The sequence below is a fragment of the Rousettus aegyptiacus genome, unplaced genomic scaffold (genome assembly GCF_014176215.1).
Source record: "Rousettus aegyptiacus isolate mRouAeg1 unplaced genomic scaffold, mRouAeg1.p scaffold_m13_p_5, whole genome shotgun sequence".
In the NCBI taxonomy this organism is placed as follows: Eukaryota; Metazoa; Chordata; class Mammalia; order Chiroptera; family Pteropodidae; genus Rousettus; species Rousettus aegyptiacus.
In genome coordinates, this window is record NW_023416308.1 from 24,958,876 (window position 1) to 24,976,549 (window position 17,674).

Below are 17,674 nucleotides of genomic sequence, written 5' to 3' on the forward strand. Positions count from 1 at the left end.
CATAAAATAAATTTGAATTTCACCATTTCTTCACCACTCTGACTGCACGACCCTGCCGAGAAATCAGAATACGGCATGACTCCTGCTTCTTTGCTTTGTCTCCTCATCCAAGGCTACCCAAAGGTACCTGTTCTAGAATCAGCAGGTGCCAAGGCTAATGGGACCACAACGAAACAGGATTTTATGAGGATAAAGGGCAAGAGTAAGGCCGATTTTAGGGAAATGGTCCACGCCCTGTCTGGTTTTGTTTTTGTTGTTGTTTTCAGGTTCTGCGACTACTGGCTTGAAAAGAGCAGATCCTCAAGGCTTAAGAGGCCATAGTGCCAGCCCTTTCTCTGTGTTCCTCAAAGTTTACTAATAAAAATCAATCACAATTTATTGAGCACTTAACATATATGCTAGATACTGTAGATTATTCAAAATAACTCTGCAATTATTATATATTAGTATTCCCATTTCTAAAAAGAGGTAACTAGGGCTCAGAGATATTGAATGATTTTCTCAAAAATTATTTAGCTACTATGTAGTAGAGCTGGGATTTGAACCAAAGGCCAAGCGCATGCTCCTCTTGTGAGGTAATTTACCTCCCTAAGCCTCTGCTTGACAAGGGATGGCCTTCAGAGTCAAGTGCGAAGCCCTTCTTTCCTGAAAGCCTCAGAGGTGCCGGCAGGCCTGCACCTGCTTTTGCTTTTCTCCTGTAAGTCCCAGATGAAGCAGCTCTCAGAGGTGTGAACTCAAACCTCAGCCTGCTTCTCCCACAACTCAGCATCCACCCAGCAGCCCACTAGCTCCTAACTTGAACCAGTCTGTTTTGGGGGCAGTGAGGGGGCAGGATTTAGATCCTCTAAACTTAAGAAGTTGCTCTGCATACTGTTCTAGAAGCTGTAATGCAGGAGTGGTTGGAGGCTAGTCTTGGAGGAGAGGCTTCTGCTGATTATCCGCAGACTGAGATGAAGAGGTGGCAACAGCAGGTCCACTCTACTGTTGCTGATGGTCACTCAGATGTGTTGCAGAGATTGATGTGAGGTCAGTGTGAGGTCAGTGACAATGGCTGACATCCAAGCCTTTCTCATTTCTGGCCTGTGCAGGCGATTCCTTCTCTCCTGTCAGAGGACAGGCCAGATTCTTGTTTTTTTCAGGTTTGACTACTGAGAGTAAGAGCAAAACCAGGTTGGAAGATAGAGGAAGGGCAAAGAGAATTGAGCTCTTCTCTGGGAGAGACAGATAGAATGGATGCCCAAACAAAGCGGGGTGGGGTGGGGGTGTCTACTGAGAGCAGAGGACAGTCCAGGGCCAGGAGCACTGTCAGATCGGGCGACACTTTAATGAAAGGAAAAAAACAAAACGCTTCTGTTCAAGGAGGAAAAGAAGAGGGAGGATAAAGTGGAAATACAATGGACTGGAATACAGACACCTGGCTGTTCCACTAATTTGCTTCTCTGGTTCTGTGATTCATTGTCCTCTTCTTTGGCAGGTTGAAAGCTGAGGAAAAAATGAGGAGGGGGACACACGGTAGAAGGAAGAGGGGGTGGAAAGAGAAAGGGAGAGGAACTAGATGTGCATGTGTCTCTGGGGCTTTTCAGACAAAGCTATTATCAAAATGCCAACCAGCTCCTGCCTGGCCAATTTGCATACTCCATGCTGTGCTCTTTGAAGCAAGATGAATATGCATGAGGGCTTGGGCGGGTGTGTGGAGCTACTGGGCTGTGGGCTAAGGTGGCTCATTGTTCTTTTAAAAGAAAGGCATTAATAGAAAGCCAAAGCCCCGTCCTGGTCAGCAGAGTGGCCTTTGCTTCCCTTCTCTAGTGAAGGGAAGAGGAGGGCAAAGCTCAGGCTCAGTTAGAACTCTCGACTATTCTCTCATCCTCCCAAGGAAATAAATAATCAGGCGCCATCAAGAACCCAAGTGTCTCTTCTCCAAGAGCAGCATTTAATTACTCTCCTCTCCACGCATACTAATCACAGAGACTGGCTGGGCCAGCAGTCACCTGTCCTGCCTTCGTGGAAGTAAGGCTGCCTTACTCGTTTCCTGCTTCTGCTGCAAGGAAGGCCGGGCACCCAGGCTCTCCCTGCCGGCCTTTGGTGGGTCCCCCAAATGCTCTCAGTGGCTGGGCTGTGGTGAGAGTCCCTTGGACACAGTGGGTGCTCAAAAATGCTCACGGAATGGGCTTGCTGATGTCCATTAGAACTTGGCTTATCATTCATCCTAAGACACCTGGAGGATCATGCCTTCTTACTGACCTGCTCTGTCTCTTCCCTGACCACAAGCGGAAGATAGCTGTACTCTAGATATTGCTCTAGTGAGCATGAAAAAGAGTTATTTCAAAATATAATTTATCCCACAAACTTCAGGGCCCCAATACCCTTCCTTTTGGGTTTTCTTTCTGAAATATCGCTTCTGTCTCCCATCCTGAAATAGAAATGCAAGGATAAAGAAATCGGGGATTCTGGAAAATGGCTTGTCCCTTGTGATCATCTGCTTCACCTCTACACAAATGAAGGCTGACAACTGGCTCTGTGGTGGAGTTGCCTTACCAGTACTTGAGCTTAGCAAAATCTACATCGAGACCTTTCACAGATGGGAACACGCCTCAGTTAAAGAAACTACTAACCAGACCAACCTCCTACCCACCTAGGAGGGTGCCCTGCAGGCCTTGGCTGTCCAGTTCTCCTAGCTGAGAGTCGGCCTCTTAGACTGGACTTGAGTTTTACAATCAAGACTGACAGAGTCTTAAGTGTCGGTCACCCTTGGGACCCTTCTTACGGTCCTGAAGGAGGAGGCAGGAAACTCAGGGACCAGACTTGCATTCGCTCGTTACTCACAATGCCTGTGCTTTCCTCAGGTTCAGCATCCAAGAGTCAGGGATCCAGCAACTGAAAACCTAGAGCAAAGCTTCTCCAAAGCTTGATGTAAATAATGATTGGCAGGGAATCTTGTTAAAAGGCAGCCTCTGACTCACTCAGGAGGTCTGGGGTGGGGCCTTAAGTTTTACATTTCTAACAGGTTCCTGGATGTTGTCAGTGATGCTGGTCAGGGCACCACATTTTGAGCAGCAGCAAGGACAGAGGGAAGGGCAATGTAAAACCATGAGAAATCGATTTAATATTCCCTCTCAACTCCTGTGTGGACAAAGGAGAGAGAAGAGCAGCCGCCGCTTCCACCTTCCCTCCCAGACTCACCTCCTCCTAGACTCAGTGTATCCCCGACACGTGAGATTTATTTTTAACTGCCAGCAGCTTTGATGAGCTTGTCTCTGCTGCTTCAGACACCTGCTGGCAGGATAAATTGGGGGAAAGGAGTGGCTGACCCAGATCTGACAAATCCAAGGCAGGAAGAAAAGCTGCTGGGGAGTCAATGCCCCTCCCCCCCTCTGCTGAGACTGGTGAAAAACCCCACCACTGGCTGTGTGAACGCGCTCATGACTTGACACCGTCAGTGACCCTTTGCATCCTTAGCCGTAGCGCCAATGAATGGGGAACTGAATTCACTCATTTTTGTCAAAGCCTGGTACTTATGTGTTTTTTTTGATCCCTGAGGGTTTACATGGGTACCTATGCTTGCTTCTGTCTCCTATAGCAGTCAGGGCTCTATCTACACAGGTTTTCTGCTTCGTGTAGATCCCTGAATTAGAGCTGCAGGCGCTGGGACAGCTTCCCTGGTGGAGTAAGTCCCCTTCACCCCATGCGAGACTGCTGCTGCTCCTACAAAAGCAGAGGCTCTGGAAGTGAAAGGCAGGCACCAAGGACGGCGTCTACCACCTACGTGAATCTGTGGCCTCCTGCGGAGTTGCCAGGGTGATAGAGTACAGCTTTTCGCAGCACGCACACTTAGTTCAACCAACATGGAGCTCCTAAGAGTGAGTGGAAGTCTAATTGGATGAGAGACGGAGTGCCAGTCTGACTCCACTCCTTCTGAACGCCTCCGCTTGTCAGTGTCCTCATCTGTGAAATCAGGCCCCCACGCCCCATGCAGGGTTGCTGCAGTGTGAGATAATGTGTAGAGAGTGATAAGGCCAGTGGCAGGCTCATAGCAAGTGCTTGATAAAAGTTTTCGTTGCAAAATGAGGCTGTGGAAATTGTCAGGGTTAATATCATTTCAGTCAGAAGAATTCAGGTTGCAGTGTAATCAAGCCAGCGTCTGGATACAAAGACAGCGTTCACTGGCTGGTCATCCAAGGCTGCCTCCGATGCCTGAGAGCGCATAGGGGCCATAGCTGATGAACCACTGGGGCTGCAGGAAGGACACAGGACATGAAGGGTCATAGGATCTCGTTCCCAGGAGTCGTTTGGGGCACTCAAGAAAGCAGCTGCAATCCCCTACGCTCCTATAGCTTAATAGTGCTGCCTCCCTCCAGTGCCTGAGTCTCTAGGTTCCTGGGGACAGGCTGGCCATCTCAACAGGAGGTGCTACAAATACTTGGCTGCTCCTTAAGGCTCACTTTCTATCTGCTAATTTCACAACCTCCCTTGTCATCTGACAACCTCTCCAACCAGTAGTTCCTACAACACATCATGCAACTCCCTCTACAGTTGCCAAGGCACAAGATCGCAGAGCCTGTGGACAGCCTCCTCCCTCTGGCTGCACCGTGTGCAGCCCCATCACAATCACAATAGGGCATGTTCCCGGTCCCTAAACACCATGCTGCCACCACAGGCCATGCAACATCACGTGAAGGCAGCTACGCGTCCTGTCTCTAGAGGGCTTATAACAGGGGCCACTGGACACCACACTCCAAAGCACGTGAATATTAATTAAATGAAGGTTTATTTCAAAATTAGTCTTAGAGTATAAGCTATTTTTGAGGGTGGAGCCAGACTACAGAATGAGTGGTGAGAGCATCTGCCTTCCTCCGACATAGGCGGAGAGGAGGCAATGTCCCCAACCCTGCCCCTCGTCATGCATCCAATGATTACTAGGACTAGAAGCCAACAGCAAAGAACCCGCGCGTTTGCTCATGTTTAATCCAGGTTAAACTCTACACGTGTAAATACACATCAGAGGTTACGTGGTGTCATGCAGTCCCTGTGGTGGAATGACTCTTGTTCAGTGACCTCCGCTGCAAGGCTGCTCCCAAGGGCAAGGTTAGGTGGGACAGAGCACTAGAAAGAGAAGAGAACAGAGGTCAAAGTACAGCATAGGTCAGGACCTGCCATCCCAGGTAGCCCTGGCCAACAGCGGTCACGCTGGCTTCCCACCAGCGTCCTGAGCAGAGAATTGCCCCCTTAGAACCAGGAACAATTGCAGTCACATGTCTTTCCTCCAGAAAAATGAAGAGCCAATGATAAAAGGTTGTTTGGTATAACAATTAAGTACCTACTCTCCAGTGCCCAGGTGCCTGGGTTCAAATCCTGGATCCACTGTTTGTAATTCTATGACCTTAAGGAGATTACTTTACCTCTCTTGCTTATTTCTTCATGCATACAATAGACGGTGCCTTTGCCTACCCCTAAAGGGTTGTTCAGAGGCAAGTAGAAAGTGCCCAGTAAATGTTAACTAGTTTTATAAATTCACTGATATTTTGGTGGATCATAAGGGGTAAAATCCAGCCCTCAGGCTCCAAGACTTGTAGAACCCATTTCTACAAATCATCTTTAAAAACAGCCTTTGAGAAATGTGATGCTCTTTTAAACCTTTAAGAGTCAGAAGTTCTTCCCATGTTTAGTCTAAATTCCTCCTGCAGAAATTTAAGATTAATCTCTCTGATCATTATGGAAATGCTATAGTTTGGAGGTTCTTAACACCACAATCCTTCAAAAACTGTACCCTGTTGTCTGCATGTAGAGCAAAGGCTAGTGAAACAAAGGGTCTAGACAATGAATGATCATCAGTGGGTACTGTTTTAGACTGAATGCTTGTGTCTCCCCAAAATCCATATGTTGAAGCCCTTGAAGCCTTAAGCCCCTGTGCAGCTGTATTTGGAGATGGAGCCTCTGAGGAAGTAAGGTCATAAGGGTGGAGCCCTTATCTGATAGGATTAGGTCTCTAGAAGGAGACTCCGGGGGCAAGTCACTCTTCCTCCTCTCTCTCTCTCTCCCCTTCAGAACACAGAAGGAAAGACTATTGTCTGCAAGCCAAGAAGAAAGCCCTCATTAGAAATCAAATTTGTTGTCACTTTCATCATGGACTTCTAGCCTCCAGAACTGTGAGAAAATGAATTTATGGTGTTTAAGCTAAGCAGTAGTATTTTGTTTTAGCAGCCTGGGCAGACTAACACAGATACTAACATCACAAAAAGAAAGACAACGAGAGAGTAGGTGACTCTTAATGGAAGTTTACAAACTTGAGGCTGAATTTGATCAAGCCTCTAGCTCTACCAATTAATGGAAGTACAAAAGATGGAAGAACATACCCAATTAACCCATATAAACACAACCATCTAGCAAAGGCCAGGATGAGAAAAATCTATGGAACAAACAACCTGGCTTCTCCAAGAAATAAATGTCAAGGAATGTAAGCAAGGAAGGAAAGGGAACCAATATATATTAAGAGACTTAAGAGACATATTATCCCATTGCAAGATGTGGAACTGCACTGGATCCTGAGCCAAACAAACTGAAAAAATTTTATAGAAAAATCAGAGAAATCTGAACACTGATCGAATAGTCAATGATATTGAGAAATTTTTTATTTTTCTAGTTGCTGTAATATTGTGGTTATGTTTTTAAGAGTCTGTATGTTTACACTCTTTCACCAATAAATCCCTACTTCTGTCCAAGAAAAAAAAAGAGTCCTTATGTTTTAAAAATCTATACTAAAATATTTACGTATGAAAAATATTATGATTAGGATTTGCTTCAAAATAATATGAAGGAGAGAAGTTGGGAAGAGGTATACATAAAACATGATTGACGATGTGTTAATAATTGTTGAAGCAGGGTGTTAAGTACATAAGAGTTCGCTCTACTTTTATATGTGTTAAAAGTTTCCACAATACAAGATAAGACAAAAAGAAAGCTGTTATGAAAGGATCATGACTCTGTTTCATTGCCTATAAGCAGCTGAAAACTATTAATAGTATCCTCAAGCTTTGTTTTTCCCAACTAAATAGCCCAACTCCACAAAACTTTCACAATAAATCTTTTGTTGGTTTGGCTGCTCCTCATGTTCAGCCCCTCTGGTGACTTGAGGGTGATGGAATCTGCTTCTCAGGCCTCCTAGCAACACCCAAAATGCAAAACCCCATGACTGCGAGGGCCTCACAATGGTCCACCTGCTTTCCCGGCCCTGCCAGGCTGGGTCTGGTGTGAACACTCTTGGGACGGCTGTACAGAGGGCTCCACACCTTCAGCAGGAGTCCTGAGGGAGGAACCCCAAGAGGACTGCTGCTTCTGCTCCCAGGAGGCTGGGCTGCTCATACCTTTTAAAATGTAGTCCGTTAGCAAAGTGGGCACCTTCTCATTATCCTCCTTCATGGCAAAGAGAACTGGGGAAGGAGAGAGTGAGAGAGATGAGCCAAGGGTACCATCAGGGCATAAAGCTCACTTTCTAGGGCAAACAACCCCCACATGCAAAGTGAGTGAGAAATGATTCAAGGAAACCAGACATTCTTTGAGTATTGGGCAAAAGTCTAGAAGCTTCTGTCAAGAGTCAGCATTCAACATGGTGATGGAGGAAAATATATCAAGAGTCAGAGTGGCCTATCATTGACTGTGTTTTCTTTTTTCCTTTATCTTCTACTTTTTTTCTCTCCTATAATTACCACGTCATCTCCTAAGTATATCTTTAATAATCATAAAAATAAATAAATAAAACAATTTTAAAAAATCGACTTTCAGATGCAGTCAATCTATATGTTAAAATAGTAGTTGTCACATCACTGAATCACCAATAAAACTATTTCTAAAGAGAGTCTATTCATATGAACAGACATTACTAGAAACCCTTCTCACCTCCAATTTATAACAAATGAATGTAGTCTAACAACGATTTATTTTCTACTTTATGCCCAGTACAGTGCTAGGATTTGTGGAAATGCAAGAGACTTATGGATCCTCAAGGAACTTACAGACTTCTTGTTGAAACAGGACATGACTACACGCGAAGCAAACAATGCGAAGTTATTAAAGCCTAAAGGCTCTTTATAAAAGTTTTTAAATAGTTTTTTTGGTTATTAAACTAGGTAGCATCTTTTCATATTCATAATTCATATTGTAGAAATTGGCTTTGTAGAAAATCCTTCAAGAAAGTAGCCGAACCTCGTTTTTGATATTAAAAATGAGGGAGGGGCGTGTCCTCCAATAGCTCTCTTAGATTCCTTAAATAAACTCTGGTATATCTATTTCCTGTAGTCTTATAGCTTTATGAAAAATCAGAGATCTGTGTATACAAGACATACTTATCAGTGAAGAAAGGCTATACAACATTATGTATTCACTTTTAAATAAATGCTAATATTCATAGAAAAAAATCTGGAAGGATGTGCATAAAATTGTTAAAAGTGATTATCTCTGAGAGGTAGACCATGGGGAATGTTCTCTTCTGCATTATATTTCCACAGTGTCTGGCTTTGTTCAATGAGCATGTATCACTTCTTGCAGGCAGAGAAAACAGTAGAGATTGGCAGGCACTGATTATAAGGGTCAGGAGGCGGCTGTGACAACAGAGGGGCCGTGGTCATTTCTATCTCCTTGCTCTCCATTGGTTACCTTGCCTAGTTTCAATCAGGGTCATGAAACTTGATTCCAAAAATCAGGAGTGGGTGAAGAACAGAGCCCGACAGTGGCAGGAGTTAGCAGCCAGACCCAGAAAAAAAAGAGAATGAACCTGAGGCCTTCCGTATGTTGGTTTCTTTTGTTTTATTTCTTCTTTATTTTTAGATATGTACCCATTTCAACTGAATGAGCTGAAAATACTTCGCAGCTGAACATGGGCAGACCAGATGCTGCACCAAGGAGACAGCCATAAAAATACAATAAGTGCGCTCAGTCAATATGTATCTAAGTTGATCTCCAAAATCTAAAATTGATGTGAGTTGTTCAGTCCCCGGGGCTGGTCTTTGGCCTGTATGCTTGATTCAGGAGTAGGATAAAGAGGAGATACTCCTCACAAATGCATACGAGGATTTGCCAAAAAAAAGAGCTTTCATAACCTACAGAAGAATTTGGTATTCATGAAAGATGGCAGCTTTTTTCTTTTAAGGAGAATAAAGAATTGGAATGTGGTCTATCTACATGCTGGAAGAGAGCGCCATAAAAAGAATGTTAACCAAATGTTAACTAATGTGACTCAAATCACGATACAAAATTTTATAGCCAGTATAATTTTCCTTTGTTCGCTTTTCAGTGTTTCCAAAGTATTCTAAATGATGGATACACTCTAGCTATAATTTTTAAAGTGAACTTGAAAAATGTAAACAAACCAATGATTTCTTAATTAAAATGAAAGGATTTCACACTGAATTCTTGAACAGGTGTCTGTAATATATAGCTCTTCCTTTCCGTAAGACCCTGATAGAGTACTTTACACATGTCAACCTTTGTAATTTGTCCAAATTATTTTCCAAATGCTTATTACTCATAAAAACACAAACACCTATAAATGTCAGTTCTTATCTATCTGCTCTCTTTTAAAAAATCTTAGTGCATATTTATGCAAATAAAGGAGTTTAAAATGAGTCAAGAGGAAGCCAATGTACTTTGAATTTAAAATTCCAGTTTCTCAAGGACACAGTACCTATTGATGTCGGCAGTATTTTTGTTTACCAGAATCTCCCGCTTTAGTTTTCTGAAGTGATAAAAATGAGAATGTTTAGTCCCCTTTAGCACTGGGGCCCAGCAGGCATCCATCTCCCTTAGCTGAAGAGATGAAGTTTCTCTTCCTGTCCCCTGGGGTACCAAATAGCCCTGTGGCTGGCCCATTCTCTGCCATGGGCTGAGCAGCCCGGCTAGTATGTCACTCAGTGCAGCACATGGTTGCCAGGGAGATAGATGGATGTCTCTTGATTCAGTGAGCCTGTCACCACATCTCAGCCTAGAATTCTCTTCCTAAAAGAATCAAGCTGACACTGATGGCTAACATCATGTGCCCTTGGCCCTTTGCGGGTTGTAATGTCAGACGTACGTATATAAAGAGATTTTGCCTACAAAAGCCTCTCTATTACACACTGTTTTCTCCCATAGCTCAGAATGTTTATTAATATTTGACAATAGAGCCAAAGTGAAGGAGAGGAGGCAGTAATTTCCTGAAAGAAGAACCAGACTCCGTTCTTTCTAATCAGCTTTACCCCACCCAAGAAACTTCGTTTCTTGTTAAAAATACAGTTGGTCCCACAGACTGAGCTCTCTGCTTTAAGGACACAAGTTCAGATGAGGCAGCACCCTCAAGTTGCAGAGGAGAAAAAGGACAAGGCAGAGAATACAAAACCTTGAGAACTGCTGGGTGAACTGGAAAGTCCCTGCATACCAGTATGGCCGCCCACCAGCCCTTTACCCTCTTTCACCAGCTCATTTTCTTCTGGCAAACTTCTTCCCTTACAGGAACCCAGGAGAGACAAGACAGCTCAGAGCATCACTGCAGAGCACTTTAATTTTACCCCTGTACAGGAGGAAGGGATGCAATGATACAGAGCACATTTCGACCCATCTAAAATTGCTCCTGGAAGTCTCAGGCCTGAGGCACCAGGGGTGCAACTCACAGAGAGGGAGACAGAAAAATGAGCAGCTGAAATGCTGAGAATGAGACCAACTCACTGTTTGTCAGCATCTGGAGGTCTTCCACTGATGGAGGGGAGGCTTTCTTCTCATAGGGGATGACTGTGTTCAGATACTACAAGACAAACGGCATGCAGGGCTTGAGACATAAGATAGGGTCCCTCTGGGGTTGAGATACATGAGACAATTTGCAGAGGGATTGTGCTTTTCTCTAAGAAACCCACTCCGTTGAATTTGACATTCTCAACAACACCCAATAACTCAATAACAATTTGCACACCACTGTTTCAGGACCATTTCCTCATGTTTGGGGACTGTCTCTTTAAAATTAAGACTTCACCATATTAGCCAGGAAAAATTTCAACCTCTATTTCAACTTCTACATTCTCCTGACACTAGAAACTTTTCGGTTACTTAGAAGTCCTGGTGAGCTTTCTCTCGTTTGGGCTGAGAGCAAAGACGGGGTGTCACATTTTCTTAGCCTTTGCAGTGCAATTTGAAAATGAATGATTTCCCTTTTGTCAAAACCAAGGGAGAGAGAACCTTAACCGCACCCTTGGTCTTGGATATGGTTTGCTCCCTCTGCTGGATATGAGGTGATTCTACAACAAAATCATCTTAGGGCCCCCTGGGATATCAAAGACACCAGGCCAGAAAGACCTTGAAGGGTTCAAAGAGAGCCTGGCACAGCGAGTGGGAAGACCTCTAGATCAAAAGTCAGAGGCTTGTACCTCAGTCATGGCTCTGCCACTTGGCTCTCCTACACACTAGCAGTGTGGCCTTGGGAAAAGCTTGCCTAATCTCTCCAGGCCTTAGTTCTCAGTAAGTTAGATATTCCTAAAATCTCTTCCCATGCTGTAGTCCTAGAATTCTAACATTTAAGATCCAGCTACAAATATGTATAAAACACATACATAATTTGTGTGCACTTATTCCACAATCTCATACTTGTCCATTTACATACCAGCCACCTCAGTCAGAGCATGCACTCCATGGGCACAGGGACCAGGACTTACTCATCTTTGTACCTGAGGGCCTAGCGACAGAGCTCAACACATAACAGGTATGAAATAAAAGTTTTGGACGCTGTCTAAATAACCAGAAATGCTTCTTGGGCAAGTAACTGACTAAATAGAGCCAACCAGGAGGTGCTGCATCGTGGGTTACAGTCAGAACGGGCCGCCGAAGGGACAGTCTTGGTGGGACTGGTCAGTGGTGACCCACTATGGTAGATTAATTAAGCACTTGGAGATGGGCTCGATCAACAAATGGAACCCCCTTTTAATGCCTCTTGTTATTAAAACAGGTTAACCTATAGGTCTATAAGCAGTGTTGAGTTTTAAGTTGTATCCATGTCCCAGAATGTTAGAGCTTAAGAAACTGTTTACCATTTAAAAAGACACTTTCTGTTCCTCCTTCAGAGTGACAGACAATGTTAGGTCCCACCCCTTGCCCAAGTGCTGGGATAATTCTATTGAATCACCACTCCTGGCTCTGCCAAGGAGGCTAAGTTGCAAGAGTTTAGGAGGACAGCTGGGAACAGGGAAATGGCTGGTACCTGTTTGTCGGGTCCTGAGGAGCCGAAAGTCTGGCGGATGCCGCTCTGCAGGATGTTGGAGATGCCTTCCATGCTGAAGCGCTGGGGGACAAGAGACTCAAGAAGGGCAGTTGCTTCCTGTTCCATAGTCATCATCCCCAGGAACTTGCATGTCCTCCCTCAACCACCCAGACACACCACAATGCACAGATAACTACCCCAGGGATCTGTGACTAGAAAGCTAATGTAAGACTTGGGCTAAGTGACAGGCCAAAATGTAAGCATGAAGTTTGCAAGAATAAAAAAGAGTCTCAAGACCTCTTATCTTAGCGGGTCTCAGGGCAACAAGACCCCTCTGCACTCTCCAGGTTTCCTCATTTTTGCCTCCACTGCATAAATAGTAAAATAAAGCAGCACAGTAAAATGTAGACAGATAATGATGCAAATATTGTAGGGGAGAAAACAAAATGCCCAGCCATTGGGGAGGGCAGATATAAAGTAACTATTTAACTGGGACGCTTTTTCCAAATGCACACACGTAGGGCCAATTCAGTAGGACCTGAAGTGCCAAGGGTTCAAGGTGAGATGCGCTCAGGCTTCCAGCTGGGTGCTTCACATACCTTGAGAGGCATCTGGTTCCCCTTCTCTATGCGGCTGCTCTGCAGGCTCAGCCCTTTCTCTTTCCGCCTCTTTTTCATCAGTTCTCGCTGCTCCTTCTGCTTGTTCTGAACCTCGATAAGTACTGTGATGAAGGAGTTCTTCACTTCCTTCTCAAATTCCAGCTCGTCCCTACGGGCCAGCTGTTGCACCAGCTCCTCTGAGAAGTCTCGAATGGCACCCTCCACCTGGTCCAGCAGCTCCGTCAGCTCAGACCCAGACATGTGCCTCAGTCCTGTGGGGGAAGATCATGCACAGGTCACACCTGCGTCCAAGCCAGAGCCCACTGCAGAGGCTCTTGGGGCTGCGGCCAATGTGAGATGCGACTGCCCCTCTGGAGGAGACCCCTTCCAACTTCTCGAAGGTCCAGGAAAGACCTTCACCATTTAGAGGCATGCCGGCTTATCATCTGCAGAAGAGAAAATCATTTTTGGGAAATGAAAGAAGACGAAAACCTCCAAGGAAGCCAGTGGTCTCAGTGCACAAGAAAGAGTGTGGACAGACATGTGGCTTCTTGATCTCTTATTCTGTCTTTTAATTTTTCCTCAGTTTCTATAATATTTCTCATATGAAATGGATCAAAAATTAGGGGGAAAAAACAGTAAAAGGAAGGTTTCGGCATCTGTGGTGAAGAGCAACAGAGAGTGGCATTTATTCCCAAGAGCTGATCAAGACATAACTGACAGCAAAATAAATAGAGTGATTGGAGGCCTTCTTCATGCCTATAGCCCTGTGTGGCAGTGCCTGTATTTTTAAAAATACATATGTGAAAAGTGTGGGAGACTGGCAACATGTAGGGAAAAATGAACTCTGGCTAGTTGCGACAGGGTGGTCTGCTACTGTCAGAGAAAAGAAAAGGGAATCTGAGATCATAGGATGTAGATAACTTTATTTTACATTTCTCTCCCCTAAGACTTCTTCATTTAAAACGGATTCAGAAAGCATCTTGGCGAAGGTATCCCTTCCTAATGGCATCTTTTGATCCTGCGTTAGAACCCATTTTCCTTTTCATTTCTGCTTTGCTTGGATATTTGCTGACTGTGTTCGACTTTCCCCTTTATTCTGTTCTATGGAGCTGTCCTCCTTCTGTTTTTGCCATTTCGCTCTGTATTTCAGCTGTTTTCACAAGTCTTTTGCTGAGCATGTCTGTGTGTGGGACCTTTGTGTGGCTGAGAACGGCCTAATTGGGGCAGCTGTGTACGCAGCACCACAGCCAAGTTCGCTGCGTCGCTCTGCACAGAAGCCTTCTGCTCGACCCCACCCTGACTCTGCTCCTCACAGCCACGGTTTTCCTTTCTGACACAGTTCTTGACTGAGATCACGCCTCTGTTTTTACCGCTATTCTAATCCGTTTCTGGAGCTTTATACCCTGACCTGCCCACCTTCTCTCTTCATTCTTCATAAGTCCCTGTCACCCCACCTCCCATGGACTTACTCCCCATGGGCGTGGCCCCTCCTGCAACAAAAACATCATCATCCCTACAGATAAACAGATTTTATACTGTTTTGACTTTGCCGTGTTACATCTTTTCATTACATTCATCATCGACCTCTTTCTTTGCACAATCATAATTACTACAAACCTGGGTCAGAGAATCGATACGATACACTGATTAAGACTGTGACCTCTGGAGTTAACCTACCTGGCCTCAGATTTGTCTCCACCCTTTCTGACTTGTATGTCATATAAGGGGAAATGCTAGTTTAGAATAAGAAGCTGGGTTCTCCCTGTTGAAAATAAAGGAGGAGACTTGCCCTCTCCTTACCTCCCTTTTCTTTTAGGATTTCTTTCTCTGTCCTTTTCAATTGTATGTTAATTAATTTAATGGCTGAATAAAGTTCTTGCCTATCTCAGGACTCAGGACTGTTTCCACAGGAAGTCAATGTTTTGAAAAGTAATTGTCGAGGAAGATAATGAAAGGGGCATAGCTTGTCACCTGAATCCAAATTGCAAAACCTCCTTAATATAATGGATTGTATTCACTTAGCTCTAGATAAGAGTGAGATTTCTTTCTGGTTCTGCAGTCCCTTTAGTGGGTTGCCTGTGATGTACGTCACATTCTGGCTTAATGTTTATTCAATAATAAAGTAATTTTCTTTCTCTTCTACTTCTGTGGAGGGGTTTCCTGAGCGGGAAGATTTTGTTTCCACCAACAGTGGCCTTGAACAAGTCACTTAACGTCTCGATACTCAGCTCAGTCCTAATGGGGCTGATGTGGGGATGAAATGAGATTATGCACAGAAGGTCTTAGAATAGGATCTGGTACATAGAAGCTCTCCAAAAACATAAGCTATTATTATTATTATTATTATTATTATTATTATTATTATGACCTCTTGTAGGTTTTTTTCCCATTGATTTTATGGTAGCATGGTTTTGAATAGTGGGTTCATATTTCTTCTACTTAGTCTGCTTTAATTTTGTTCTTTGGTTAGTTTTACCATTTTAATTTTGCTCAACTGCTTCCCCCCCGCCACCACCAAAATGCTAACTTCTCTCCTGATGCCCACTAAGAAAGGTGTCAACTCCCTAGATGCGAGGTTCTATTGGCTACGTGTGAAGCACATGACCAGTGTCCAGCAGAGAGGGGTTCATCCTTGGCGAGCCCACCCCCAGGGCCCTCACCTTCATAGGACCAGTTGTTGTTGAAGGTCTGGGTCAAAGCCTGCATCTCCTGCAGGAGGACTGAGTCCGCCTGGGAGGAGGTTTCAGCCCCCTCCTCCTCTTCCAGAACCTCCTCTTCTTCCTCAGGGTCTGGGGAGTTCTGCATCATTTCTTCAATCTCCTCAATTACCTGAAGAAGGTACACAAGAGACTGTTACCTCTCTTCTCTGCTGGAGGGACTTCCAGCCAGGATTTTGATCAGGTAAGGACATTTCTAATTTGCTGTCTGTAAAATTGCTACTTATTAAATATTGAATAATAATAAAAATAACTCTGACCAAAGGCTTACACATACCCTTTAATGTAAACCTTCTTCCAAGAACTCCATTTAGATGAGTGCTTTATTGGAAATAAATGACTCTTTCAGGAAACAAAGCAGAGCTGCCTGGAAGGGAACATTTACTTCAATTTGCTGAGCACTTTATTTCTAAGTGGGAAGATATCTTATCCAACCAACTTCAACACAAAATCCAGTTCATTAATTGTTATAATGTATATGACTGGGGGGGGGGGGGACCAGTCTTCTTAGGACAACTCAAGATGGGTTTTGTTTTGTTGTTTTAACCTAGAAAGAAATGGCTTTTTCTCCAGAATTCACCTAGATAGGAACAAGTGAAAATAAAAATAATAAAGCAGGAAAAAAAATTGTAAGGGTCTGGAGAGCAGAAAATGAATTTTAAAAAATCCGGCTTTCGTCTAGACTACTGGGCTAGCTCCTACCTAGAAGCAAGAGTAAAATTAGATAACTTCCAAAAGGAATAAGGGTGAACTACTTTGTGTGTTAATTGTTTACACATTTAAAAAACAGAATAAGCAAAGACTAGTGCTGGAAGGACTCTGTTTATGAGTCTGGTCACAACAGTAACCTGATTTGTGCATTTGTCGGTTTTTTGATGCTGTGATGGCCTCTGGCTCCAGGCTGATGGACTGTGATCTTTAAAGTGGGTTTCTTGGTGTTAGGCTGAACCAAAAACAAGAGGACTTAGGGTCCTCTCCTTTAGAATAACTGCTGTTTTATTTCCAAGCCTTCTAATCTCTACTCATAGATTTAGGAGACACTTAGCCTTCAATTATTGAGAGCCATTCATACAATGCAACCAAATGAAACGACCCCTTTTAGAATTTTATGGTTTTTTTTTCTCTCAGAGTAGTTATCATTGAATTTGTATCATTGAACTGTATTTCCGCTAAAATTCACAGGAATAACTGTTAGCCCCTATTCTTTTATATCTGGTTCCCTTCGATCTCTTGAGCTTTACTTATTTATATCCCACCTTCTACCACAGGTACAGAAGTGTTCCAGTGTTCACTTTCTGGCGCCGAAAGCTCCCAGTGGAGCATTTGTCAGAATTACTTTGTGAAAACACTTGTATGATGCCTGCTCAAAATAACCACCTACATATATTTGTTGACTAAAAGTTTGATTAAGGAATCTGAAGACCCAACATTATTCCCCCTCAGTAATAAATTATCAAAACCAAAATATAATGAACTCAATCAAATGTGAAACATTACATGTTTTCTTTTTTTTCTTTTCTTTTCTTTACAAAGAGACACAAGTGTCTCTAAGACTCATTTTGGAAAGTTCAAAATTTTTGATGGTCTATAAAATATTAGAATATATCTAGCACACAGAAATCTTATCTGCTACTTTTATTTTGGGGAGAGCAGGAATTGGGACCCTTGTTTAAGTTCTTGACTCTAAGCACAAAGAATTGTTGTAAGAAGCCTAGCAGAAAATGAAGTCAGTAACCACCAGCCCTGCCTCTGTCTATTATCAAACATGGAGCCCACTCAACCCAAGCGTCAGGAATTATGTTCCTATTTACTACAGGTAGATAAACTGAAGCATAGAGAGAAATAAAATCCCTTCTGAAAGATACTCCAACTCAAACACAATCACCATGAGACCATACATTTTTCTTCTGCCTTAAATGAAGGTAGCAAGTATATTCTCTTAAACCTTTTCTCTATTAAAGTAACCCAAAACCCCAAGAACCAGGGGAGATAATCATACCTGATCTGCTGTGAGTAGAGGCTCCTCATTGATACCAGAGTCATGTTCACTCTTCTCATTGAATTCTTCCTCTTCTTTCTCATGGATCTAAAGGAGGGGAATGAAATTCTGATTGACCATCAGCAGAACTAAGATTTTCTCTAATCTC

General features: G+C 43.6%; 1 protein-coding gene across 3 annotated transcripts in view; it reads right to left on the reverse strand.

The window, feature by feature from the left end:
- Positions 1-4,474: 4,474 nt before the first annotated feature.
- FEZ1 (fasciculation and elongation protein zeta 1) overlaps positions 4,475-17,674 on the reverse strand; it is a 36,916-nt gene continuing 23,716 nt past the window's right edge. Inside the window, exons 4-10 of one of the 3 annotated variants that reach the window (XM_016122660.2) lie at positions 17,527-17,613; positions 15,471-15,639; positions 12,808-13,079; positions 12,209-12,289; positions 10,690-10,765; positions 7,359-7,424; positions 4,482-5,100 (exon numbers count right to left, since the gene is read on the reverse strand). In XM_016122660.2, coding sequence (XP_015978146.1) covers positions 5,084-5,100; positions 7,359-7,424; positions 10,690-10,765; positions 12,209-12,289; positions 12,808-13,079; positions 15,471-15,639; positions 17,527-17,613 — 768 coding nt within the window. In that variant the 3' untranslated portion in view covers positions 4,482-5,083. Of the gene's footprint in view, positions 5,101-7,358; positions 7,425-10,689; positions 10,766-12,208; positions 12,290-12,807; positions 13,080-15,470; positions 15,640-17,526; positions 17,614-17,674 lie in introns of all 3 variants that reach the window. The other 2 variants (XM_016122659.2, XM_016122661.2) reach the window with 2 other exon arrangements.